The sequence below is a fragment of the Falco biarmicus genome, chromosome 2 (genome assembly GCF_023638135.1).
Source record: "Falco biarmicus isolate bFalBia1 chromosome 2, bFalBia1.pri, whole genome shotgun sequence".
NCBI classification, from domain to species: domain Eukaryota; kingdom Metazoa; phylum Chordata; class Aves; order Falconiformes; family Falconidae; genus Falco; species Falco biarmicus.
In genome coordinates, this window is record NC_079289.1 from 80,842,972 (window position 1) to 80,870,115 (window position 27,144).

Here is a 27,144-nt window from a genome sequence, read left to right on the forward strand (position 1 = left end):
ATATTCGGATTTAAAAATGAAATTGTTTTGATTTTCTGCTTGTGCTTTCTGGTATTCGCCACTTGCTTTTTATGCTTATTTGAACAATTAAGTCTGCACTGCATAAGCATGCATACCCAATATTATTGGAAACAAAACTTCGTCAGCTTGAGTACTTTTTGCCATAAGCAGTATTTCTTTGTAATGTTGCTTGACACTAAGAGGACAGGCTTCTGAATAACCTGTTTTCAGTACTTTGTCATGAAAAAGCCCAGGATCTGACAGTATTACTGCGGTAGCACAGCATGCTTGTTTCATAAGCTAGAGTATTTCAGTTAAGATTTAGCCTCTTGAAAATATCATAAGATATGTATTTTTTCTGTAGTTCATTTTCCATGTGTGTCAGGTATTGGTGTATGTCAGCAATTGAAACTGGGCAACATTTGGAAAGTCTTAATCCTGTTTATCTACAGGTCACTGCTTTTTGGTTGGCCTCTGTTACAAATTTTCTGGTTGAAGGACAAAGGTGACATCTGATCTGTGACCAATCAAAAAGTTTCCAGAACGGCCTTAAGAGTTGTAAGAATTGATCCATTTAAAAACAACTCAGAAGCCAAAAAAGTGGCAAACAACGCTTCTGTGGTTTTCTTATTTTTATGAAAAAGCTTTTAAACAGATTAAGATTTGAACAGTGTTAGATGGCAGAAATATCACACTTCTGTTACCATATGAGAATAAAGCAGTTCAGCTTTGTAATTTCAAACATGTTTTTGTTGTAAAGTTCAAGAATGTGTAAAATAAGAATTTAAATTATGTTTAAAAATATCAGTTTCAGTAATCTAAAGAATTAACACATACCACTAGAAATAAATTAAATTCAAAGACCAAAACCTTACTATGCTTCACCTCATTTGATTTCTTTCAGTAAGTGTACTTATTGTCACTAATTCTGTTAAATATGTCTTTCTGTTCGTCTTTTGTTGGAACAAAATTGGCCTTATGACTTTCTTATTCAGAATGTCTGTTTGATTCTGATGATTCACCAATTCTCATCCCAGGACACGGAAGTGTACAAAACTACAGTCAAGGATGACATCACCAAGTGGCAGAATGTTCTCAAAGCTCACAACTCGGTGGACTGGCTAATTGTGGTAGTTGAGAGTGATGCCAAGAAAAAGAACAAAACAAATATCCTTCCCCGAACCTCTATCGTAGATAAAATAAGAAATGATTTCTGTAACAAACAAAGTGACAGGTAAGCGTTTTTTTCTTGCAGACATTTTGACCTTTTGGCAAGTGTGCTGATTTAAAAATTCGACTCCCTATATAACAGGTTCCTTGCTTATTTAAGGACTTCTCTTGATGTTCAGCATTCAGGTGATGGTACCATAAGACCTATGCTTTGAAGGAGACTGATGCAAGCAGTAAAGGGAGAAGTTTATTCCCGGATTTGTGGTGGCTTTGAAATGTGGTTCAAAAAGCTTTCAAGTATATCTTCCTGGCTAAGAGATCTTTAAGGGGAACAGTGAAGTAATAACCAGGGTTCAGAACTTCAGAGTTTTTTTCGTTTGCTTAGGTGCTTGCAAAAATGTTACCAGAAGTACAAGTAATGGGAGTGAGGTGAGAGGGGAATATGAATATATGAAACTGTTTCTGCTTTCATTAAAGTCAATAAAACACACCAGTCTTAATTTGAAACCAACTTTAGTAAATACTATCTTCCTTATTCTGAAATATTGCACAGAATCTATTATATATTATGTTTTTTTTCTTTTCACCTTAAGAGTTAACTTTAAATGGGACATTTTCCCCCTAAAAATGAGTGACAGGATAAACATTTGAAATTGAAAAGAATAGATGGAAGCACTCATTGTACCTCAGTGAACTGACAGTGACTGGCAGGTCAGCATGTTATAATGTTCTAAATTGGCAGCGCTTTTTTTGTACCTAGATGGTATTTGGTATATTACAGGATTATTTGGGCAAATAGTTTGAACAGCTCTGATTCAGTTTGCTTTTGGTTTCTAACTGATTGATTCGTTTGGTTTAATCATTTTGCTGTAGGGTAAGATGACTTTTCTAACTAGAAATGGTGTTTTACTTGGATGGAAGATTTTCCTGCGTTTAGAGATACCAGTGGTTTTTTGGATGTTACTGAACTGTTATAGAAAAACTGAGGAAAGAAAATGCTCTAAAAAACCTGACTTATTTGTGAATTAACGGTATCTGATTTATTTATGAGAAAAGAAGTAGAATTTTCACACTTAGGATGTGTAAAAAAACCCACTCAGATAAAGTAAGAATATATTATGGAGGATTATTTTAAGTGACTTAGGAAGGCTGACTGTATGAGATCTAATGTATCTTGATTTGTATCTTGCATAATCCTTGCCAGGAGTAACTGTAATAACCACCCTGCTGGCTTGTATTGCTAAGCAGACTTTTTTTCTTGGGCAGCTACAACATTACTTGTGTTTAAGTAATTGTAATAATGTATCCATTATTCTTCAAAAAAAGTAAAACTTTATAGTACTCATTTTGTGGAAAACGCGTAACTCTTCTCATAAACTGTATCACAGACTTTACTTATGCTTAGATGGAAAGTTTTTTAAAAGTCACCAAAACCCAACCAAACAAAAAAACCCACCCCAAAACAAAACCCCAGCCTACCCACCCCGGAACAAACATAACCCTCAACCTTGTTTTTTTCCTCTTATTAGTGTTGAATGAAAACCTAAATTTTGTTCCCTCTGAATCTGTCAGGTATGCACAGTATTCCACTGTGCGTTGTATGTTTACCTCCTCAACAATATTTTTTATCAATCTCTTTACAGATGTGTGGTACTTTCTGACCCTTTGAAAGACTCTTCCCGTTCTCAGGAATCTTGGAATGCCTTCCTGACCAAACTCAGGACGTTGCTTCTCATGTCTTTCACCAAAAACTTAGGCAAGTTTGAAGATGACATGAGAACTTTGAGAGAGAAAAGGACTGAGCCAGGGTGGAGCTTCTGTGAATATTTCATGGTCCAGGTAAGAGTCTCTTTTTACTGAAGAAAGTACTTGAGTCCTAGTTTTAGTAATGGCCTTTTTTATTGTAGTTGGCTTTCTGGTGCTTCTAATGCTCTCTTCATTCTTTGAGGGTTGGGTACGAAATACAAAGAATGGTATAAAAGCAGCATTTTTAGATCTTGTTTGCAGCAGGCTCTTGGTACATTGTAGTGAACTGCTGTTACAGAAGCAGAATCTTTGCAGGCCTGTCAAAGTTTTATGAATCTCAACTGAAACAAATTGCATCTAGAAAGTATTGCTCTTGAATTTTGGGTAAATGTCCTATTACTCTGCCTGTGCAAAGACACTCAGGCTTGTAATTTGTATTTAATATAAATGTTGCTTTGCTTTCTCTGTTTAGATTATTATCAGTATGTATGGAGGCGATTCTTAGAAAAGTGCCTGTTTTGAAGTACTCCAAATAAAGAATGCCTTAAATTCCCTTTTTTTTAATATTTCTAAATATATCTCTCTTTCAGCTAGTATAGAGAAAAGCAAGAAACTACTGTTTGATAGAATTAAAGGTCTTGATTCCTTTGAAATTTTCTGGTCCCTGTACAGTCCTGTTCTCCACACCAGTTCCATCTCATCTTCATGTTTCCTTTGACTTCATGCACTACCTCTTGTATACGTTATATCTAATTCTCAGACTTTTCCTACTTACCACTGTGGCTCTCTTCTCTGCATACAACTGGTACTGCAGTTTCGCAGTGTAAACAGAGGGGAAAAAGTTGTAACTATTAAGGGAGATGAGTCTTTAGCAATTTCTTTTCTTTCTTTTTTAAAAAAACTTTTAATAGATGTATGAGCAATATCTTGTAGTGAATCAGGATATGGATACACAACAGAATTTACTGGCAAAGCAGTATGACTTAATCTTCTTTTGTGAATCATCCTGTGTTAGGAAGAAATAGTGCATCTGCTACAATGGCAGGTTTTCCTAAATGTGTGAATACTGGAAGGGGAAGAATGTTGGAAAAAGTAGTTCCTGGACCTCTACGTATGCTACTAATTTGATACTACATACAGGGCTACAGCTTGATATATCCTCACTAGATAAAGAGGAGGGGGACAGGCTGTTACACCTGTCATGACTAATACCAGTAACATGCTCCTTGTATTGCTTGTGTGTCAAAAGGAAGAACTGGCCTTTGTCTTTGAGATGCTGCAGCAATTTGAGGATGCACTAGTGCAGTACGATGAACTGGATGCCTTGTTTTCTCAATATGTTGTCAACTTTGGGGCTGGCGGTAAGTGTCTTAAAATATTAAATATGTTAAGTGTATTAACTTCTTCACCATGCTTCTGCTAAATAACCCAGTGCTTTGGGTAGCATGTGCATGGGAGAAAAAAGATGTTACTTTGCAGTGAAGATGCACTAGGCAGTTGGTACTCTTGTTTTGTGCTGTATGCAAACTCAAGTGTACATCAGTTATAGTCTTACTAAAGTTTTGGTTTTCATCTCTGAAGCTTAGAAGCAATTTCTAATGAAAACTTGCATTTTCATTCTTACTCGATGATTGCTAGAAACTGAGCGCTGAAACTAATTACCTGAGTGTTGAGCTGGCTGAGATACGTTGCTGCTTTCACAGTTCACTGTTAAGTTACTCATGAGGTAAAGAGCTTCCTGGAGAAACGTATTCAGTTTTGCCTCAAATTACATGAGACATTTGGTAATCGCTACAAAACTGAATAGAAAGATGTGCTTAATCTGCAGTACAAGTTTAACTTTCTTTTTAAGAAAAATTACTGTGCAAGAAGCATCAAATAACTTAAGACTTTTAATGAATTAAAGCATATGTTATTATATAACAGCTTTAATCAGGTATGTGTTATGATTCTAGTGAAAATATGGTGCAGGAATAATTTCAGTGAAATGTATTTGTACTGACTGAACCTGATGCTATACCTGGAAGTGGGGGCACATCTATGCATTATGGCTGAGTAAGAAATACTTAAGTAGATAAAGCTTGTTTTGAACTTCAGCTAGGCTTAATTGCCAAGAAACACATTACAAACTGATTGCCACTATACTAATAACAAGTAGGCAATTAGGGAAAAATGCCTATGGGGTTTGAATGTTCTGAAATCCAGTTATCTACTTAGCTGTGGAAGTCCTGTTGGTTTTTTGTTTTGCTTTTCATGTTAAGAACTATGTCATTTATTCATATGATAAACTTTAGAAAGAATAAGCCAGCTCACAACCTTGGGAGGGAAGAAGAGGCTTTGATAGAAAGCAGTGGTTGATTCTTGGATATTAACTTTATTTACTTAGATGGTGCAAACTGGCTGACATTTTTTTGCCAGCCAGTGAGGAGCTGGAATGGTTTAATTCTGCGAAAACCAATAGACATGGAGAAGAGAGAGCTAATTCAGAATCAAGAAGCTACTCTACTGGACTTGCGTAGTTACCTATTTTCTCGCCAGTGCACGTTATTAATCTTCCTGCAGAGGCCATGGGAGGTTTCCCAGCGAGCATTGGAGCTTCTTCACAACTGTGTGCAAGAACTCAAGCTATTAGAAGTGAGTCAGTGTAATATATTCCGTTATGTGAATGATTTTATCCAATGATGATCTAACAAGATTTTTGAAGTGTAGATGTTGGTGACCAGAAAACAGTAAGCGCTGGCTGTGAGTTATCATATTGATGCTGTAATAACAGATTGTAACAGTGGTACAGTTGAATGTTCCATCATGAGGATGTCTTCCGAAAGAAATTTGGAGACATCACATCCAAAAACCAAACCTGTATTTAGTTAAACTATTGTAGTCTTCACCTGGAAAGTTAACTTCTTGAGCTGATAGGTAACTTGTCTGCTTCTTGCCTGGATTTATTACGAGTCTCTTATAGTTCCTATCCTTTAAGTCAATAACAGTGTTGCACTGAAGAAAGTAAGGCAGATTGGTTAATATGCTGATATGCACAGTAGTAGTCTGCAACAAAAAGCAGTTTTGAGCTAGAAAAAGTGTCTACAGTAGGGCTTCTTTCTGCCATGCAAGTTGGATAATGCTTTGGTTGCCTTTTGTGGTTCATTCTTTGTGATTCCTTTTGGTGCCCAGTAACGCTGTTAGGCAGAGACATGTGTAATGCCAATCTCATCCAGTGACAGAAGGGAGAGATAGAAACAAGTGACAGCGCTCAAAGCTTTTTGTCATGTTCCATGCCTCCATGCTTTGCCCCTCCTCCCTCCATACTTTAGTTTCTGCTGATGTTTCTTAATCCTTCTAAAGAGGCTTTATCAGGGATGTTGTGCACTGATCATCCTCCACAGATGTCTGTGAATTGAAATATATCTTTAAGAGTATAGTGTGCATGAGAATATTTCTGGATTTCACCTTGTGACTCATCCATGTCCTTAATCCCATGGGTGTCTGGTTCTCTGTTAGTTTTATCTGTGCTATTATAGCAGTAGCTGCTGACTTTTGCCTGTCTGATATTGTGGTAGTAAGTTCCATCATTCAAAACAGAATCCATGGATTTCAAACCAGAAAAATCTACTTCAGATGCATAGCCGACACTTTCATGTATTCTAAAACTAACATGTAATTCCTATAGATAGTATATTTTATGGTGTGTTTTTTTTTTTTTTTTTTTTTTTTAATTTCCAGAATAAATACATGGACCCTTCTAAATCTCTGAAGGTACTTCCTGCAGTTCCCCTTTTACTCCACCCTAAGTCTGTCCTGTGCCCCCAGTGTTTGGGGCTCTTCTCTGTACTGTCTCTTATTTCTGCTCTTTTTTTTCTTGCTGTGGTGATCCAAACTGAATGCAGGTGTTCAGGTTGTGAGACAGTGACAGTTGTTTGTGCATAGCATGTGGTTATCCCTGTTGTGATCCTTTCTTTTAATGTAGGAAAACCTCTTAATGTGGCTTGACAGCACTGAACGTGTAGCGGAAATCTGAACTACTCTGTTTTTAAGATCATTCTTTTCCTGAAAATGCTTTCAGAATTCAGATCTCTTCCCCCCGCCCAGTGCATTGTTCTTGGATGTTCAACTTTCCTATCACATTAGTCAATTAGCTAGTCTAGTTTATTACGGATTTTGAGACTTTCATAGTCTTTCTAAAAGGACTGTTTTTATATTGTTTAGGTCCAGGATTTTGAGACACCATTATCATGACTATATTCCAGATCTTTAGTTATGCTCATCTTTATCTCAATTCTTGAAATAATCCAGTATCAAGCTCTTTCTCTGTCATGTCCTGAATGATAATCCCTTCTTGGTGTGTGGTTTGGTGGGGTTTTTTTGATGTCTTACCCTTTGTTTAACAAACTTCTTATTGTGAAGGAAACATACTGATTTTTTTTTTTTCCAGGTTTTTAAATCTGCTTCTTAGTGTATTTTTAATTTCAGTCTCAGATCTGATGTCTCTGTAGGAAAGTAGTAGTATATTTACATATTTTTTTCCTAACTCTGCTTTCCTTAGGCTTAATTTCCAAAGTTTTTAAATTTTTCCAAGTACTAGTACCTATTAGTCCTCTCTTCCTTCTATTTCGTTATCAATTATCAAATCCAGTTAATATAAACAGTTTGGTTGCTTAGCTGTCTTTGTTTCGTGAAGTAATATATATAAATTATTTAGGAGGTAGTGACAGTTGGCGTGGTTTTTTTGTATTGGAGTAAGCTCTTCCAAGAGGCTCTGCTATGTTGTATCAGGAAAAGTATTTTGCTGAAATATTTTCTCATCTGACTAATACTTATTTCCCAGTTAATTTTTTCTGTTCATCTTCAGGTCTCTGTTCCTCCTGGAGCTTTGGATTGTTGGGTATTTTTGAGTTGTTTGGAAGTCTTACAGAGAATAGAAGGCTGCTGTGATAGGGCTCAAATAGATGCAAATGTTTCCCACACAGTTGGTTTATGGAGCTACGCCACTGAGAAGGTGAGCAAATGATGTGTTGCAATTGTGATATTACAATTTTGAAACAGACCATTTGTTTCTGTGGAACAGATTTTGCACTTTTTATTGTGGAATTTAATATGGGGTTCTGTACATTGTCTTTAGTCTAGATGAGGCATCTAGGCTTATATCCACATTTTCTGCTGTCAGATGAGGCCTGGGAGTAACTAGGGTGTGTTCACCTATTTGTCTGTCCCCCTGGCTCTTTCACCACTAGTTTGATAGTGACTGGCTAATTAAACTCCAGAATGAACTCAGTCCATGTTGACTGAGAGAAGGAACATAAGTTTCAGTTACAGCAGCAGAAGCTGCCCAGATATGGATGCATTTACCGTCATAAATGGACATTACAGCAATATGTTTGCATAGTTCATTGTTTCTTCAGTACATTAGTATGGTAGTAATAGACCCCTAGCTTCTTTGAAGGTGTTACCATTGGCAGCTTGTGAAAGAGGCAATTAAGTAATAATTTGCAATTTTTCAGTTACCACCCCTTACCATGAAGTAGAAGTTGTAAAGTAGCCTTTTCAGTTTGATTAAGCCCCTTCCCTAATTATATGAATGCCCTTTTGAGTTCCACTTACTCCATTTCTAAGGTTGCTACTGCTTTCCACTGTTGAAAAACAGTTTAGAAAGATGACAAACTCCAGAAACTACTAAAATAGTGTACTGTGATCTTTGTGGATGTTTTTGAAACCAGTGTAAGCTCATGCTCTTGTTTGCATAGCCTGTAGAATATCTCCTATTTATTTTAATTATAGTTTGCTCATATGTCAGTAGACTTAAGAATCTTCTAACTGACTCTAGGAGGTTCTTGTCTTACTAAGAAAAAAGCAGAGAAAGACGGTTTCACTTTGAAGAGTTACTGTTTAAGAAAAAAAAGTGTATGTATGTGATCAGAATAAAGGAAACAATTCTTCGTGTAAAGTGGTGCTGGATGCATCACGTTCTTCCCGTGCTTCTTACACATTTCTATAGAAAGTTTGTACCTGAGTTGGAAATGTTCCTCCCATTCACAGCTCTTCTAACACAAAGGATAAAGGGAAAAATTGTAGGATAATGAGTAGGAGTGAGGTGGAACAGACTGAATGAAATTTAGCAACTGGTGACAAAATTAAGTGGAATTTAAAAAAAATAAGTTGATGGCCATCCCCATTTTGTACGGTGAGTAAAATGACAAGCTGAGACCTTTTTTCTTTTGTAGGCTTACCATGGTACTTGATTGAGTTATTGTAAATAAATTCACCAATTGACCAACAGAACTGAACTTCTTTAAGACAGTATCCTCTGCTGACTTCTGGGTATCAGGCATACCAGCTGCTGTCAAGGGGTTTTATGGCAGTTGTGTGGATTTGTTTTAACACTGTTAGAGTCATAGAATCATTTAGGTTGGAAAAGATGCTTAAAATCACAGCGTCCAACTGTTAACCCAGCACTGCCAAGTCCACCACTAAACCAAGTGCCACATCTTTTAAATACTTCCAGGGATGGTGACTCAGCCACTTCCCTGGATAGCTGTTCCAGTACTTGATAACGGTTCTGGTGAATAAATTTTTCCTAATATCCAATATAAACCTCCCCTGATGCAACTTGAGGCCATTTCCTTTTGTCCTACACTTGTTACTTGGGAGAAGAGACCAACCCACACCTTGCTACAACCTTTCAGGTAGTTGTAGAGAGCAAGAAGGTCTCTCCTGAGCCTCCTTTTCTCCAGGCTAAATAACCCCAGTTCTCGCAGCCGCTCCTCATAAGACTTGTGCTCCACACCCTTCACCAGCTCCATTGCCCTTCTCTGGACACGCTCCATCCAGCACCTCAGGGTCTGTCTTGCAGTGAGGGTCTTGCAAAACTGAGCACAGGGTTTGAGGTGCAGCCTCACCAGTGCCCAGTATAGGGGGACGGTCCCTTCCCTAGCCCTGCTGGCCGCACTGTTTCTGGTACAAGCCAGGGTGCTCTTGGTAGTCTCGGGCACCTGGGCACACTGCTGGCTCGTGTTCAGGCAGCTGTCAACCAGCACACCCAGGTCTTTTTCCACCAGGCAGCTTTCCAGCCACTCTTCCCGAAACCTGTAGCATTAGCTATGCTAATCATCTCTTTTTCAAGAAGGTTTTCACCTGAATACAATACTTCGGGTGAATTTGCAAGCTTGTCTAATCAGTGTACTTGAGACTGCCAACATTTCTTGATTATATTGTTTTCAAAAATAGAATACAAACACAGTTATTAGAAGTTATCTTTGGCAGTAACTGCCAAACATCTCAAGCTTTTTCCATGTTTATATGGAAAACCAGAAGGATTTATTCCTATGAAGTGTTATGCATGTAGGGATGTGTATGTATATGCAAGTGTTCCAATGTTATTTGAGTCGTTAACTTATATGCAATTTAGTTCTTAATAAAATTAATTTCTACTGTGAGAATAACAGTTAAATTTGAAAGGTTCTCTACTTTCTTTCCATGGAGTGTCTATAATACAGATCTTACAATCAGTGTAATATGACAGGAGTGGAAATGTATTATAGGAATGATGTAACAGAATAAAAGGAATTGTGTATTGATTTTTGTAGCCTATTGAAAACAAGTGTATGGTTTCTCTTACAGTTAAAATCTCTGGGTTATTTGTGTGGACTTGTGTCAGAGAAGGGACCCAATTCAGAAGACCTTAACAGAACTGTCGATCTGTTAGCAGGGTTGGGAGCAGAACGCCCTGAAACAGGTATTACCAGGAATGTACGCATTCTTTCTAATAACTGATTTTTTTCTTAAACAGATAGCATTTAAATCCATACATATATATAAACATTGATAGAACTTTATCTCTTAAGAATTCTTTTAATGTGCGGCTAGTACTTTAAATTATCAATGCATCTCCTTACTGTTGCAAGTATTTTTCCATTAATGCTCCATTTATCAGCATTTAGGTAAGTAGTCTTGAACAGTATTGGTTTTGAATAAAGTTTTTAATACTTTCAGATGAGTATTAAAATTATTTGAAAAAGAAATGGAGCATCCTTGATCTGATGCAAATAGATAACCTGCAACTGGAGCTACAAAGTGATATTATTTGAGTTGAAGTGATTATTTGAGTGGCTGAACAATCAAATTTATTTACTTGTTGAGGATTTTATCACTTGGAAAGATATTTCTGAAGGGAAGAAGCTTTCAGATGTTAAATATGCTAGAACAATTAGTGTCTTTGAAGCATTAGCTGACAGGCTGAAATTCACTTGCTTTGCAGGTATGATGATGTATGATTCTTAATTTAGTGCCGTGGTGCCTGTTGTGTTTATTTCAAATGGGGGCTTTTTTTCATCTAGAAATATTGACACATATTTGGTCTGGCAAAAACTTAAATTCAGCAAGTAATTTTCCTTTGAAGTACTTTGCTTGAAGTAGTAAAATATCTTCAAATTACACTATACTTCTGTCATGTTAATTTGTAAATGCAGCAGCGGGGAGTTGTGAGAATATTACTTTTGGCACAATATGGTATTAAGTACAATTGTGTGTGTTTCTAGGTTGAACAAATGTTATGAAATACTGTTTGGAGAAGTTAGTACAGTAACTGTGTTGCTGCTTGCCTTTACCCTGCTACCCTGAACATTGCTCATGTATGCATGCACACACAGGCAGTTGTGAAATAGCCTTTCTTGATCTTATTTTAGAGCCTGGGGAAGAAACTCATGATCTGTCTCTAAGTGTTGATGACGTTTCCCCATAAAATTATTTTAAGTTTTCTCTCCACTTTCTACTGAAGGAAAAAGTGAGGTGGGGTGTGTTATTAAAATAGGAATGTATTAGTAAGTGACACCTCTTTTTCTGCTTTTTTCTAAAGCCAATGCATCACAGAGCCCTTACAAGAAACTTAAAGAGGCCTTATCATCTGTAGAAGCTTTTGAAAAACACTACTTGGTAAGTATGAGTTTTGGTTACTTACGTTAGTTTTGTGTGTTTATGTTATAGATTGAATAAAGCCAGAATATTCAAACCTGAGAAGATAACACTGAAATGTAAATCTGTAATTTGGTATCAAAGGTTGTTGCTTACACACTGAACACAACAAAGCTGATTTGTTTTACAGCTGGAACCCTATATGGGCTCCAAGTTTCAAATATTTGAATTAACCTCCAACTCATAACTGTAAATATTGAAGTTATTATCTCTAAGAATGTATACTTAGTTATTAAAAAAGCCAATGTCATGGCTATCATATTCCGCTATCCCAAATTCAGAATTAATTGAAGCTTCCCCAGAAGAATATTGATGCATGGATTCAGCTTCCTCTTGAATGGTTTAGACTTGTATCTTGCAATGGGTGTTACATGTTCTAAGTTCTTCGGATGAGATTTTTGTATAAACTGTGGGTCACCTGTGAATCATAAGGTTGGAGCTGTTACAGATTAAAACATTGGAATTCTCATTGCGCTTTAATATGCATGATTATTTCCTGACAGCTCCCTTATTGAGGAGCCATTGTAATGATCTTCTGTTTTTTTCTGTAAAAGATTGTTAAATAAACCAAAAAAACCCCTGACTGTCCTAAGATTGTGTTTGATTTTGGGGGGGGGTTGGTTTGGGATTTTTTTTTTCTCCTTAATAATTTTCCTCTGAAATTTCTTATATTTGCAATACTACCATTAAAGTTTTCTGGGAAAAAGTTGGATGAAAACTGAGCAAATTTTTTTTTTAATCTGAGAACTAGGTGGTAGTTATTTTTACAAAACTTTATTGAAAGAAAAAGTCTCAAAAGATTTTGTCTGAAGATACCAGGTTTCATTTTTATACTTCATTTCCTTGCAGGACTAGGTGGATAGCTGGACCAAAACTAAAATCTTTAAAGTGCTAGCTGCTCTTACATACTCAGTTCCAACTTAGACCTGAAAATCTCTGCTAAATTCAGCAGTAACTTTCTAAATTTAAGAAACTAGGTGGGATCTGCAGAATTTGCCAATGAAAGAACGGCTATTCCTGTTTGTATTTCTGACTACACTTTTATACAACAGAAATGTAGATTTGGATATACTGCAAAAGATTGTTTCCTATGTCTTTGTCACATAAATATATAAAATTTTTATATAACCATATTTTATCCATGTATTAAGTGAAGAAGAACATGGAATTAGTTAAAATTTCCAGAGACAGCAAAGATAATTTGTATTTAAAATTTTAATGAGTCTGGAAAGTAAAATGCAGCTTTCAGATGTGTTGAAAGGTAGAAGTGATGAGCTTTTGTTACCAGAAAAGGCTTTTTTCTCACTCAATGGCTAATTTTCTGTAACAACTTCTGAATCTTTTGCAAGGCTGTCAAATCTTCTACCAGCATGTTGGCTTGTGCTTTAATTTTGGAGGAACACAGGTTTTCATTTGTTATGTGTAGCTAGTGTCTAAGACTTCTCTGGTTATCCTGATCTGTTAAGGAGTGATCACGTAGTTTATTGTAGGATATTCTTGCGAGTTCTTAACAAAAGTTATTTTTCTAGGTTCTCCATAAGTAACATTAAAAATGGCCTAACAGAAGTTTTGGGAGCTCATTTGAGGTCACTTCCCTGCCCCATAGGAGTTGATGCTTTCTGACAGATACTCTGCAAAATATTTAGGCAGTTGGAAGCTCTTAAGCAATTTTTTTTTGGAAGGATCTTAATATACTAGGTGAAGAAGAATGAGCTTCTCTGAAAGGTTCCTGACAGTCAGAAGAGGCTGTGGGTTTGTAAATATAATGTGAAATGTTTTATGTATCAGACCAGAGATTCTTACATACTTGAGAAAAAAGTTTGGTGGCGGTATACAGTGCGTGTTGTAACTGCTGATTTTGTGAGAAGGATTTGTCACTGTTACTACAAGCTCAAAGCAGGGTGAGGAAGGTGACACGACAGTGTGGCTACGTTGGAAATTAAAGATGACTGAGGAACTTGAGTTTGGGATTGCTTAGTTTCAAGCAAAATTCCTTTAAGGCACTCTTTTAAAAATACTTGTTCCGATTATAACTTAACATTCTGTGTTTAATTGTATGTTTACATACTACAAACTTTCAAATACTTAATGGTATTATGCACAGCTTTAAAGTGAAAGAATCTTTTACCACATTCTGTGTGTAGTTTATTTGGTTTTGAAGTATTAATTGTGAGTCTGAGGCAAGCTCTAATGTTGTTCTAAATATGTTACGTGTGGCGTATGCTGGAATGATACACTCACAGTCCTGCAATGATAATCTAATGGCATATAGTCACTGAGAAATAGGTGCTTTCAAAAAAAAAAAAAAAAGACAGGAGGATTAAAGTGTAAAGAATTGCTTGAAACTGCATTTCGTCTATTATTTTGGTGGTTACGACTTGCCTTATCTAATTTTTAATAGGCTTTTTTCTTCTGCTACATCTGCATAACACAGATATGGGATAATGACCAACTGCAGAGAAAGTGAAGATGACCTGAAAGTGCCCTATATTGTGTGCTGGGGGCAAGGGGAAATCTAAAAAGTGACTCATTTTGTTGTAGCAATTTAGTTACTGGCTATGAGTTTGTGTGAAATACCATATAGCTATTTAAAAAATATATAAAGCTTATAATAGTTTCTTTTTTTTTAAACAGGATCTGTCCCATGCCACCATTGAAATGTACACAAATATTGGAAGAATTCGCTCAGCTAAGCTTGTGGGAAAGGACTTGGCAGAGTTTTATATGTAAATGAATATTTAAAATGTCTTAAATGCATTAGCTTTGAAAAATTTAAATATAATCCTTGAGGAAAATACACAATATTAAAAAGGAATTTTAAAAAGTGTTTTTGAAAATGTAAACATGCCCTAAGTTTCAGGCTGTGTTTCAGCAAAAAGAAAAAGAGCACCAGCAATCTTTTTATATCAAGCCCTAATTCTCACTCATATTTTAGTACTCTTGCCTTTAACTGTCCTATATGTTCTTTAGTGGATCCTTCTAGGGAGAAAAGGACAGTGGGGGCGGGGGAGGAGGGGGAGGAGGAAAGAGGTAACTTTGCCTTTACTATGGCCTGCTTTAAAACATGGATTCTAACTTCTTTCAAATTTTATAGTTAACTATATGTGTGTCAATATAAACCTAAGAAAAGCCAGATGACGTGTTTTTTGGAGAGTAGTCAGTTTCATATTTGATTGTAAAATGTTTGTTTCCCGCGCTGTGAAAATTATAGTGATTTTATTCCGAATTTCCAAATATATTTTTTTGTGTTTATTCCTGCTGTTAAATTCCACTAAAGGAACCTCCTGCATTGATTTTCTGTTTAATTTTATTTTTCTTACTTGAAGGGTTTGGGAGTCCTAAGTGGTTTTTGGGGAAAATATGTTTGGGTATGCTTCTCACCTATGTTGACTAAAGCAGTCTGATCTAGCCACAACAGATTCTCCTAAATTAACCGAAGTTTTCACCTGAGGGAATAATACTAGGTTTAAATACTACCATGGAACTGCTGCATAGTGATAAACCAATATTTTCATTGAAGCATTTCCCTGCTTCAGAATTGCTGAGTAAGCAGATTTTTAGTTAACTGTCAGAAGCTTGAGATGGCTTTTGTTGCATTTGTGGGAGGTAGCTTCACCTCACTTGCTCTGACTTGGGATAGATCTGTATATGAAGCCTTTTGTTGACATGGTATAGTTACTGCAGTTCTTCTTGCTTAAGTGATATGCTGGTAATATATCAAAATATTAGCCTAATGGTTCACTGCATCTTGTTCTGCATTCATATGCAATGTTCCATTCCCATCACCACTTCTTGAAAACGTGTAGAGATTTCAAGGCTGCAAAGGTTCTTATATCACTCTGTACTCACTCCTTTATTTTAAAGGAGGAAGAAAGGTCCGCAGAAGGCAGAAGTGTATCTTCAAGGAGCACTGAAAACTTACCTTGCCGAGGGCTGGGCATTGCTCGTCACACATACAAGAAAACAGTTAGCTGAATGTCAGAAACACCTTGGACAGATAGAAAAGTATCCTTTAAAAGGTGGAACCAGAAAAATCAAGACTGGAGAAAATGGTATTTCTGATTATTTTTTTTGACATATCTGTTAACTTTTATTTAACAGTAAAGACTGTCAAACATCAAACAGCTGAGTTATTTCTTGTTTCCACTGTTGCTGCTCGTTTGGGGAGGGTTGTGTTATTTATTTTTTAATTATTTTTTTTTTAACATCTGGTTTGCTTAATACCTTTTGCATATGGTTGCTGCTCTCTGTTTTAAATACATCAAGGCTCTAGAGGGTGATGCAACATGGATAGCGTGAAGTTTGTAATTACTTGAGCAGATACCACAGAGGGTTTTTTTATGATTGTGTTTGTACTTCATCATTATGAAAGTTTTTATGTGGTACTGTATTTTTCATTTGGTAAATATGACATTATAGTGTCTTCCTATATTAAGGAGCTTAATTTCTGGGCTTTCTATAGCTGCTACTACCTTTTTCCTGTATCTCCAGCGCTCAAAATTATAAAGTGTGTCTTATGACTTGATTATGGTGAGTGATGCTGTAACAGCTGGCAGATTCTCAGCCAAATAAATTCAAATATAGTAAAATACTCAAGTTATTTAGTTCTAAATGTTGGGCAGCGTAATGCAACACACTGGGTCTTTAACTTACATGCTGCGTTTATCTATTGCCAAACAATGAATTTTCTATTCTCACTAATTGTTTTAGATGCAGGAAGATTGCACAGGTCAATGATATTTTGGTAGGTCTGCAGAAAGTAGAGATTTTGCAATACTCTCAGATGATAGTAAGTCTTCCATTGTTTCGTTTCTAATGGAAGTATGTGGTGATGATAAAAGCAGGTCTTTTTAAAAGATTAGAAAAGCAGCGCCTGAATTCTCATTTTCAGTCAGATTTTTGAATGTTGTAGGTTTCTGCTTCACATTTCCTTAACATTGTTAGCTATCTTCAAACAAGCAGCCTTTTAGCTGGTGATAGTCTTTTAACAGAAGATGAACGCAGAAGCTTTTGCCAAGAAATACTAGATTTTGCCAATCAGCAAGCAGAGAACCAAGGTAAGTCTGGTTCTTAAATACTTAAAGCTTAAGCTGTTGTAATCTGATCTTTTCCTAAAAGAGGAAGGCTTTTTCACATGGGTTTCACTACCCTGTGCATAACTTCTGAAGTAACATGTTTTTTTTCTTGTCATCTCCGTAACATTTATAAAATTTCTGCAATAAATAAGAATAGTCAGAGGTGAAAGGGTAATCAATATTTTCATCCTGGAGAGTCTTTGTTTTCCTTCACGTATCTGTTTCTCTGCTTTGACAGCTCATAATATGTCTTGTGGGGTGGGTTTTTTCAACTGCTAATTTATCTTTGGCTCTACATTGCTGGTATGCAGATGGCAGCTCTGTGATGATACTTCTTTGGGTTTTGTGCTAGATCTGTACCTGTCCACTTGCAGCTTATTTTGACCATCCTACCTCTTCTCTTTATTCTTTCTGCTGCTTTAGTAAGACCTTGTCTTCAGATATTAATCATAATTCAAATTCATACAGAATACTTCTTGTAGATCTAAGGACTATTCATTTTTATGCAGAATTTTTTCTTGAATGGATATACCATAAATAATATCTTATTTTAGACTTGCTTCGTACTGCCTCAGTGTTGGATTTTGGAATCTAGAAAAGAGAATGAAAAACCTTCGTATGGTAATGCTGATGGCTCAAGGCACCAGTCCGATCATTAGTTTCTTAAACTTGTACTTGCCCTTGACTTACGTGCTCTGGGAATTTTGTCACTTTATGCTATTGTGTTTTTCTAGAACACTTTATATCCTAGTGAAATGTTAAACTTCTGCTTTAGACCCTGTATTTTAGTTTGGTTGTCTTTAATAGCCAGAGTACTAAAACTGTAGTAGTTGTAACTGTTAGAAAACAAATCTCAGCATCTTTAAGTCTCATTTCTATGCAAGATAAAACTAAAATATTAAAGTATTGATTTATTGTGAAAAGTCATTGATCTGTTTAATTCTAGAGGTTAAATTTTTTAAGAGAAAAGATTTGTTGATCTCCAGCAGCATGGGAGAATAAAATCCCTGATTTTATCTTTCCAGGTCAAAAGGTTATATTGCCTATGCACTCCTTCGCACAGTTGAAAACTCTACATTTTGACCCTCCAAATGCTGTTGTCCATGTGGGTGGAAAGCTGTCTATTGAATTGACTTTGCTGAGCCAAATGCCCATACCTGTCCAAGTGGATCAGATTGCCATCCATGTTCACTTCAGCATTGAAAAAAATAGTTACAGAAAAACAGCTGAGTGGCTCACTAAGCACAAAACTTCCAATGGTGTTATCAGCTTTCCATATGAAATTGCAGGGTTTCCTTTGTCAAGAAACAACTTGCCAGCACTGGAGCTATATGAAATGTATGAACGGAGTCCCTCGGATAACTCTTTGAACACAGCAGGAATTATTTGCAAAAATGTGCACATGCTGCTACGAAGACAAGAGAGCAGTAGTTCGCTGGATATGCCCTCAGGGATGACTTTAGAAGATGGGGCTCATGTGCTGAAATGCAACAACTTAATACTGGAACCAGGAGTCAATAAAATAATATTCAATACTCAGGTATGTTTTTATAGTTGAGTGAATGTAGCACTCATGAAAGAATAACTAAAACACTGGGTGAGGAAGAGCACAGTGCTGGCAAGTGGTACCTGTATTGCTTCCTGTTACAGTCTGGGTGATGCCGTTCCCCTTGTAGCTTTCTTTTTGTTGTTCTGGATCTAAATCTCCCTTGAAAGAAGGCTGGTTTGTTTGTGCCAGAATGTACAGGTGATCATCCTATTTGCAGTCATTTGAGTCAGCCTTCCAAAACTTGTTTTAAACATCTTGATTATTGCTGCCAAAAATTCATATACAAAGTAATGTACTGTTCGTGAAGTCTGCCTTCGCTGTTGAGCTCATTCAGAATAATGTTTAAAAATGTTGATGGGAATGCATTTTCTAGCCCTTAATAAGTGACTGTGTGGTTAAATTTCATTGATAGCCTGTTCTTCAGTGTGGAGGGTGGTAGAATATTTTTTCACTTAGTGGATGTAGTAAACCTACCTGCAAGAATTATGACAAAGTTAAGCTCAGCTTCGAATACTTGAATGTAGAAGATGTCAGAATTAAAACTGCCCCCACTATTCATTTTAATCACATAAGGAATGAAAAGACAAGAATGTAAGGATTTTTCTGCTACAGGAATACTAAATTTGCGTGAGCAAAACCAGTGAAAATAGTGTGTCACCACGTAAATGCCATCATTGAAAAATGCATTACAGTCCTGCTTCTGCCATATAGTGTTATATATGAAACTTTCTCAATTTCTGACTTACACATGCATTCTAAGCTAGCTTAATACTTGGAGTAATCAATTTTTTCCTCCCATTCTTCCCCCAGCAAGCTAAGTATTCCTAGTAATCACTGAAATATTTAAGGACAGTAGTACTTATCACTTCTGTTCACATTACATTACTATTAGATGCATAGTAGCTAGATACTAGCATGCCTTGAGTACCAATCCCGTTGGTTGGTTGTGGTGATGAGTTTTTTTGGTTGGTTTTGGTTTTTTAAAGTGCCACTCATTCTGTGGCCTTGTACTTTGCTGATCTGTGGTTTGTTTGCTTGTTTTAATGAAATGTGGAAAGGCATTTACCTGCCGACTTAGTCCTAGGTAGTGAAATGCCAGACATTTTCAAAAGTGAGACTTCACCATCTGCTTGGCATTCCAGGGGTAGGAGCTTCTGGCCTCAATTATGTTGTTCTGTTGTTTGGGTTTCTTTAAGGACTTATATCTCCCTTCCCATCTCTGTAACCTTCACAGGGAAGTATTTAGTAGAGTTCAATACGACAGCAATGAGTATCAGAAAATCTGAGTGAGAAAATACTGAGAAACTGAATTATTAACAAGAGGTGGGGCAGAACAATGAGGAATGCAATAGGTCTTTCATAGCTGCTTCATTTTATGAGCATTATCCAGCCTGTATATTGGAAAGGGTATGGATGCTATGAAGAGGGGAGAGTGTTTTGCAGTCACATATGGTATATACACCTGCTAGCTTTGCCATTTTCCAATTGATTTAAATTAGCTTTAGTGCCTTTTTTAAACTAATTTTGAAATAAGAATATACTTAGCTGCTTTTGATGACTAAAATTTGATAGCTAGACAGAGCTGGCTAGGAGGTTTCTTTAGCACTTTTAACCTATTTTAGGTGCTCCACACCTGAGATTTTAACTTTCTCTTTTTTCCTTCTTTTTTTAATTGTTAATTTCTGTCTTATCTTAGGACTTTGCTTAGCCTGTAGAAAGCTTCACTCTTACATACTCTGCCTTTCAGTTCCTCCAGTGCTGAGGCAGAAAGCACTAGAGAGGTGTGCTTGGTACATGTGATACATACGCTGTAGAAGCAGTGGAGATGGCAGGTATCTCAAGATGGAAGTTGAGTTCAAGTCTCTGATGATATGGCAGTAATGTCATTTGAACTACTTACTGACCTAATTTTTAGGTTTCTGATTCTTTCAAAGGACTGGGACAAGTCAATTGGATTTGGAGATGTGAGCGGTCTTGGTGGCTGCAAATGTACTTTCCTGGAAAATAAATTAACATGTATGTAGAATTAGATTTTGGGTGAAGGAGCCTTACTAGAAGAAAGGTGTTGGAGACTGAGCAGGTATTTTGGCTTAGTGGTATCAGGAACCAATCTGAAACCACAGAAGAAGAGATACAGATGAAAAGATAGATATAGCTCTGCTTTAAATTTGCCCTGTTCTGCATGCTTCTGGTGGCTGTTGGAGGATGGGCAACCTGAGGCCTATAACTCTCCTACTTGCCCAACCTTCCTTTCTTGAAAGAACGAACTTTGCTTGGGAAGACTGCTCAGTGTGAATCCTACTTATCTTTGTACAGTTGATCAAAGCATGACTTGTCTGTCCTTAAAGGGAAAATCTGAATATGCTACAATTTTGGCAGCGTATTCCTAGATAACATGGTGAAAGCTTCTCTAAATTTGGCCTGCAGTATTTACAAAGTATTTACTAAAAATCCATTATCATTGTAGTAGTATACTGTGTCACTTCTAGTGGATTACATGGCTGGCCAGAGGATAGAAGTTGCCGAGAACTTGCTTTCTAAATTTTCTTACAGTGATGCTTAATCGCACTGTTTTGCAGAGAGAGGAATGACTGTGCTTCTATGGTGCAGAAGCGGTTTGATTCTTTCTGTAGATTTTAGACTAACAATTAGTGTTACTTATGCTGATTAGCAATCTTCCAGTGTTTTATCAAGCTTTGAAAGAGATCAGAAAGCATTATCTAAATTCTTCAGATTGATGTTCCCATCCCATGTTGAGATTTAAAGTATGTATATCTGTATTATGAAAGACTTTACTCATGCTTTTCAACAGAAAATATTCAGGTGGTAAAATTCAGTGACTTTAACATCACAATGCGTAATACTGAATTTCAGTCAGGATTTGATTTGTAAATAACTGTGTAAGTGAAGTTTGAATGTTAAGTTGTTACAGCTTTTCTCCATAACTTCTAATCATATTCTTTAGATTGAATTATACCCAGCATCAATATTTATCTGTTACACTTGGTAAAATGGCACATGGAAAAAGAAAATATTTCCCATTCCCTAGCAGTAGTAGCTAAGAGCAAATAGAATCAAGAATAAATATACTAGCAGATGTTACAGATTTGCTTTTTAGGTTATCAAAAAAACATCCAGAATGCCATTATTCAGGGTAAGGGAAGAGTTTGATATTAAATACGCATGTGCTACTTTCTTTGTAAGTATTTACACAGGGTATGGGTTGGGAGCGTGTGAAATCGATAGTTTGAGCTGAAAGCCATGCCTTGTATAAATGTTGTAGGATTTTTATGAATGTTGGCCAAATAAGCTTTACTGCTTGCTAAATATAATTTCAGTACTTAGTAAATATAATTATATTTTAATATATGTGGCCCTTGGGGGGGGGGGGGGGGGGTGTCAACTAACAAACAAGAAAAAGCACCCCAGAATAACAATTTGACAGCATAGCTACTATATTAATTATTCTGACTATTGGTACTTATGTTTTTTTCTTGAATCAGCCAGCGCTCTAGAGCTATCTTAATGGCGTAAAAGGTGCTCCTTTGTGAAAATCTTACCACTTACTCAGAGAACAAGTCTGTCATTTTAATTTACAGTTGCAAGGTATCTGATAAAAATGAGCTGGATACATGCTGTTCTCTAGTAGAGGGTTTATTCTGTAAGTATTTCCTAAACTGAAAGATGCATTCAAATGTTTTCTTCAAAGGCCAAAGAACCTGGGACATACACACTCAGGCAGCTGTGCACTTCAGTGGGGAAAGTACAGTTTGTCCTTCTTCATATTTACCCAATTGTGCAGTACGATGTATATTCTCAGGAGCCCCAGCTAAAAGTGGAACCGATGACTGGTAGGTACAGTTGCTATGCTGAAGTTGTTTTGGTGATTTCTGTTATGCTCTCATGGGACTAGATAAAGCGTTTTCTGGCTTGAATATTATTCAGAATTATTTTGCTTTGCTCTTAATTTTGAGTCTAAAATAAATTCTTGCTTTTCAAATTATCCGTCAAGTATGCTATGTCAGTGATGGCTAGTTTTCAACAACTAATTCCAGTGCCTGACTTTGGAACATGTGTCACTTTTGAACATGACTTTGAACATTTAGTGTCTCTTAAATTTATCAGGTATGATTTGAGCTGCCACAGTGATTAGGAGAAGTGAATATTTAAATTTGTAATTGCCTGAGCTCTCTATTGGTTAGTTCTGTGACACTGCTGTCTCTGGTATTTAGAAGAAATGTGTAAGAACTGGGTTTCTCGACTAGACATGATAATGTGAACTTACTAAAATTTAATAGTGAATACATCCATTGGTTTCATGGACAGCTGGGCATTATGTGTTGTGGAGTTTATTGAAGTTTGTAAATGAAGATGTATTTTTATATACACTATAGTTCTATAGTATAGTTAATAGTGATTTTTGTTTTCAGGCTCTTAACTGAGGCAGTTGAGGAGCTGATACGCCTTTGGTATATCATTCAAGTTACATGGGTTGCAGTGTGTGGTGAAGGAAGGACAGGCATATTGGGCATTAATCAAATTAGATACCCCTGTGAAATTAATAGTTGTGATTCAGATATTTGAGAGTCTGTGTGCATACTGGCATTCTTGTTATGTTGATTATATAAATACAGCATGTGGGTATGACTGGCATTGTAGGTGCAAAAATACAAAGCTGTCTACAGCTTGGGGAACTTAACAACAAGTTAGTAAATTGTTCGGGATTGTTGTATTTCACCGAATTCTGTGCTCCCAGAGCTACACAGTATGTGAGCCAGCTAATCAAATCCGTCCAAGAAACAGTGGTTCTGGTCGCTCAAGTTGAAACAATCAGTTTCTCCACACCAGTGTATCTGAACTAGGCTTAATGTGTTGAATGACGCCAAAGCCCTATGCGTTTAAGTTACCCTAACGTGTGTGAGAAATTGTCTGGGAATATTGCTAACAAGCCTTACTAGTGCATCGTAACTGTCAACTGATGAGTACTGGAATCTGTTACCAATTTCTGCCACCTTCTTCAGATAGCCTTTTGGCTGGCATTCCCCAGAAGGTGAAATTCACGGTGACTACTGGTCACTACACAATGAAGAATGGGGATACTTTGCAGCTCAGTAACGCAGATGCCATGCCTATTCTGTACCATCCGGAGAGCAAGGCAGCGATCTATTCCAACACCAGGGGTAAGCGATGAAGTAAACATTAGTACTCTTTGAAATGGCTGAAAGTTCAGTAAATCTGCACTTACAGTATTAAGAACACTGATGCTGTCTTTTTCAGTAGTCATTATTAAGAACAATTCTAGGGACTTGCAGCTGAGTACTTCAATGTAAGAAAGGTCTTAAATTTTCATCCTCATAGTAGTAGTATGAACTTTTCAGCAAACATAGCTGGACAGCTTTTACTTTCATTGATGAAATTCAGTAGCATGGTGAAACTGCTGCTGAGGTCAGTGAAGGACTTCCAAGTGAAGGATGGTGATTTTTTTTGTGCAGTAGTTGTAAGTAGGTTTCTACATAGCGCATTATGTAAAAGGAACATTTCCCTTGGCCAGTGTTTCATTTAGCAGATGACATCCTAGTTCCCTTTTTCCCAGAGCATAAGTACTGTATAGTCTCCTCAGTTGCTCAAACACAAGCAACTTTGACATAAGTGGGAAGAACAGTCTTAACAGACTTGATGAAATTAAGGTTAAAATAGACTATACAGAAGCACCTCATGTAGCATTTTAAAGATAATGGTGACCAAGAGTACTGATGTGCGTGGTTCAGTAAGTTGTAAGTTTGAAGTGAAGTTATGAGACTAAGGAGATACAGGATGTTCTAAAAACTTCAGTAGGTGTCATACGATGGACTGAAGTAGCTCTTCAGCTAGTTTGAAGCTTGTTATCAAATTGCCCTCGTAGTTCTGCCTTAACACTGGAAGGGACTATTAGACAGAATGGGGTTGCTATATTCCTGCACTTTAAGAAGAATAGAATGTTACTATTGGGAATTTGTGAACAGTGGTGGTATTTAAGATCCGCAAATTACAGATCATTTGATTAGGTTACTGCGGAGTTATATAACATGGTTTCTTAGTGCTGTTTTCGCAAACATGGAGGTCTTGCAAGGAAATGGTTATGACACCACATATTTTGCTGTGACTTTTTAGACTAGTTTCATTATGTAGTTACAGATTGAAATGAAAATTGGGAAGGGATGAATGGGTTTTAAATCTACTCCCCCCCCCCCCCATTCTACACAACTATAGAAAAGATCTCAGAATCATCATTAAGGATTCAGTCTTCTGAAAAGATCACAAGCATCAGTTTGCCAGTGGCTCCTGCATATCATGTGATTGAATTTGAACTAGAAGTCATGTATTTGCCATCAGCCACAGAAGCTGCAGTGGAGAAAGAAAATACTACAAGTAAAGAAGATCACAGAAAAAACAAAGAGAAGCAGAAACAGGACAACTGCATGGCTACTGTTGACCAAAAAGTAAGATGTTATTTAATGTTTTTATTATGAAATCTATTTGATCACAGGGGCCTGTGCTTCACAAAATAGAAGTAGTGGTGATGGGGCGGAGGGGAACCTTCTTGCATTGAACTAATTTTCTCTTAAAAGGTGTACATGTAAAAATCATAGCAAATGTTATAAATGTAAAGAAAACGTAAATATAAGCAGAAGTACACACTATGTTTACTACATTGCCAACTGTTACTCTGGCTAGTAATCTGAGCTTTGATGTTCTAACACTCACAGTTTATATAGGATGAAGGTTAAGACATCATGCCTTTATAAAAGGTGGCATGGTGGTCTTTAAATTCTCCCTTCTGAATCATGGGAAAGATATTTCTTCCACTTGCAAAGAATCTGTGTGCTGTGTTGGGGTACTTCACACTGTAGTGTTTAAAGCTGTCACATTATTTAGTTGGAGGTAACTTTTCCTCTTAATTTTCATTATGAAGGGTCAATAAAAGGGGTAGTATGGGAAGAAGCTCTTCAGCTGACAGTGAAATGATTTTGAAACCATCACCTTTCAAAGTGTTACACAGTGTTAAAACTGACCAAATGTGCTGCTACATATCCTTATGTGTGAAGGGTTGGGTAAAAAAGAGCTATTAAACAAGCACTGCTAAAATGTGATGTGGCAATTCCACCCCCACCCCCAAAACCATATTGTTAAATATATACGCTTTACAATTAGAAGAATGGCAGCATCCACACTTCAGGAGACAGTTTCAGTTGTGTGCTGCTTCAAGTTAAAACAAATATACATTAAATACTATTTTGAGCTTGTGTTTAAACAATAATAGATCTTATAGTGATTTATTAGATATTGACCTTTTACCAGATTATTGTATTGAGATGATATTTACATTGCTAGTGTCCTTTTATCTTTTTTTCTTCTATTCCCCTTCTTTTATTTCTGGTCTTCAGGAAAAGCTTCTTTGAGATTTCATCCCACTCGCAGGAAAACAAAAGTGTAATATTTTGTCAGAGTAGCTTTTGATACACTGTTTGTTTTTTTTTTTTTTTAAATTCTTTTCTTCTTCCCCCTCTGGATGCATTAGACATAGACTTGCTGAAAGAGGTTTTGCTTAGAAATGAGAAGAAAAGCAAAATCACTATGCCAAAGACCATTAGGAATAAGAACTTTGTTCCTTTTTTCCTTTAGGTAACCATTGATTGTCCTTGGTCGATTTACTCCACTATTATTGCATTAACATTCTGCATACCTTTTAATGCCAAGCATTCCTTATTGTCAGCTGGCAAACGGTAATGTACTCGTTAAGTATTTATTGTTTCTTTCTTCTTACAGAATATGGAGCCGGAGTTTCATAAGTAATATTTATAGCAGCCTTTAAAAAAAAAAGTTGGGCTTTTGTTATTTTATGCAGCTTCCCATTGGAAGCTTGCACACCTTTCCTCTAGTGTTGTTTCAAAACATTAACACAAATCCATGGTTTCAGCTATTTTGGAAATAAGACCACAAGATAAACCAGGCTAGCCTATTTCTGTGTAGTTACTTGTTTTTGTTTAATAAGTAAGAGGATGTTTTACAGCCCTGTTTCTACAGACTCATTGGTGAAAAGATGGAAAGAAACAAAGATACCTGTCATTCTGTTATTGCTTAAGCTGTGCATTTGAAGACAATTTTATGGACATGTACTCTTTTAATGTAACTATTCAACTTCTGTTGAACAAACTGTGTCATGTTTTTCAGGAAATATGTGCAAGTCTGTGTACAGAATTTGTCAGAACTCTGTTTCCAGCTTTCAGACAACAGCCTAAAAAATTCTGCTGATTGTACAGATTTGCAGCTGGTACCTCTCAACCCTGAATCTCAACAGGTAAAGATTTCATTTGGTGGTTTATGAGCTTGTTGCCAGGACAGCTAGATATGAAAGTCCTTGTTAGTGCAATTATTAGCACTTCTGCATATAGGTTTTGTAGTAAGTAAGCCTGAGTTATGTCAGACCTTTGTAGTCTTCTGAGTAACTTCGATTCTTACAGATGCTTTATAAGGCGTTTATACCTGCAGATCTCAGATGAAATTCTAAAACTTGCAAAGATTATTATATAAGTTTTCAAACTTGTCTGTTTGCCTCATGTAAAGTACTACGTACCTGCTTGACCAACAGCTGTACAAATGTAG

General features: G+C 36.5%; 1 protein-coding gene across 3 annotated transcripts in view; it reads left to right on the plus strand.

The window, feature by feature from the left end:
• Positions 1–27,144, plus strand: part of TRAPPC10 (trafficking protein particle complex subunit 10) — a 44,359-nt gene that overhangs the window by 11,492 nt on the left and 5,723 nt on the right. Inside the window, exons 4-19 of one of the 3 annotated variants that reach the window (XM_056328615.1) lie at positions 1,038–1,234; positions 2,814–3,009; positions 4,166–4,277; positions 5,303–5,550; positions 7,763–7,909; positions 10,528–10,642; positions 11,762–11,838; positions 14,512–14,603; positions 15,742–15,882; positions 16,822–16,934; positions 17,978–18,492; positions 22,211–22,352; positions 23,523–23,681; positions 24,751–24,980; positions 26,164–26,264; positions 26,713–26,839. In XM_056328615.1, coding sequence (XP_056184590.1) covers positions 1,038–1,234; positions 2,814–3,009; positions 4,166–4,277; positions 5,303–5,550; positions 7,763–7,909; positions 10,528–10,642; positions 11,762–11,838; positions 14,512–14,603; positions 15,742–15,882; positions 16,822–16,934; positions 17,978–18,492; positions 22,211–22,352; positions 23,523–23,681; positions 24,751–24,980; positions 26,164–26,264; positions 26,713–26,839 — 2,712 coding nt within the window. Of the gene's footprint in view, positions 1–1,037; positions 1,235–2,813; positions 3,010–4,165; positions 4,278–5,302; positions 5,551–7,762; positions 7,910–10,527; positions 10,643–11,761; positions 11,839–14,511; positions 14,604–15,741; positions 15,883–16,821; positions 16,935–17,977; positions 18,493–22,210; positions 22,353–23,522; positions 23,682–24,750; positions 24,981–26,163; positions 26,265–26,712; positions 26,840–27,144 lie in introns of those variants that run through there. The other 2 variants (XM_056328616.1, XM_056328617.1) reach the window with 2 other exon arrangements.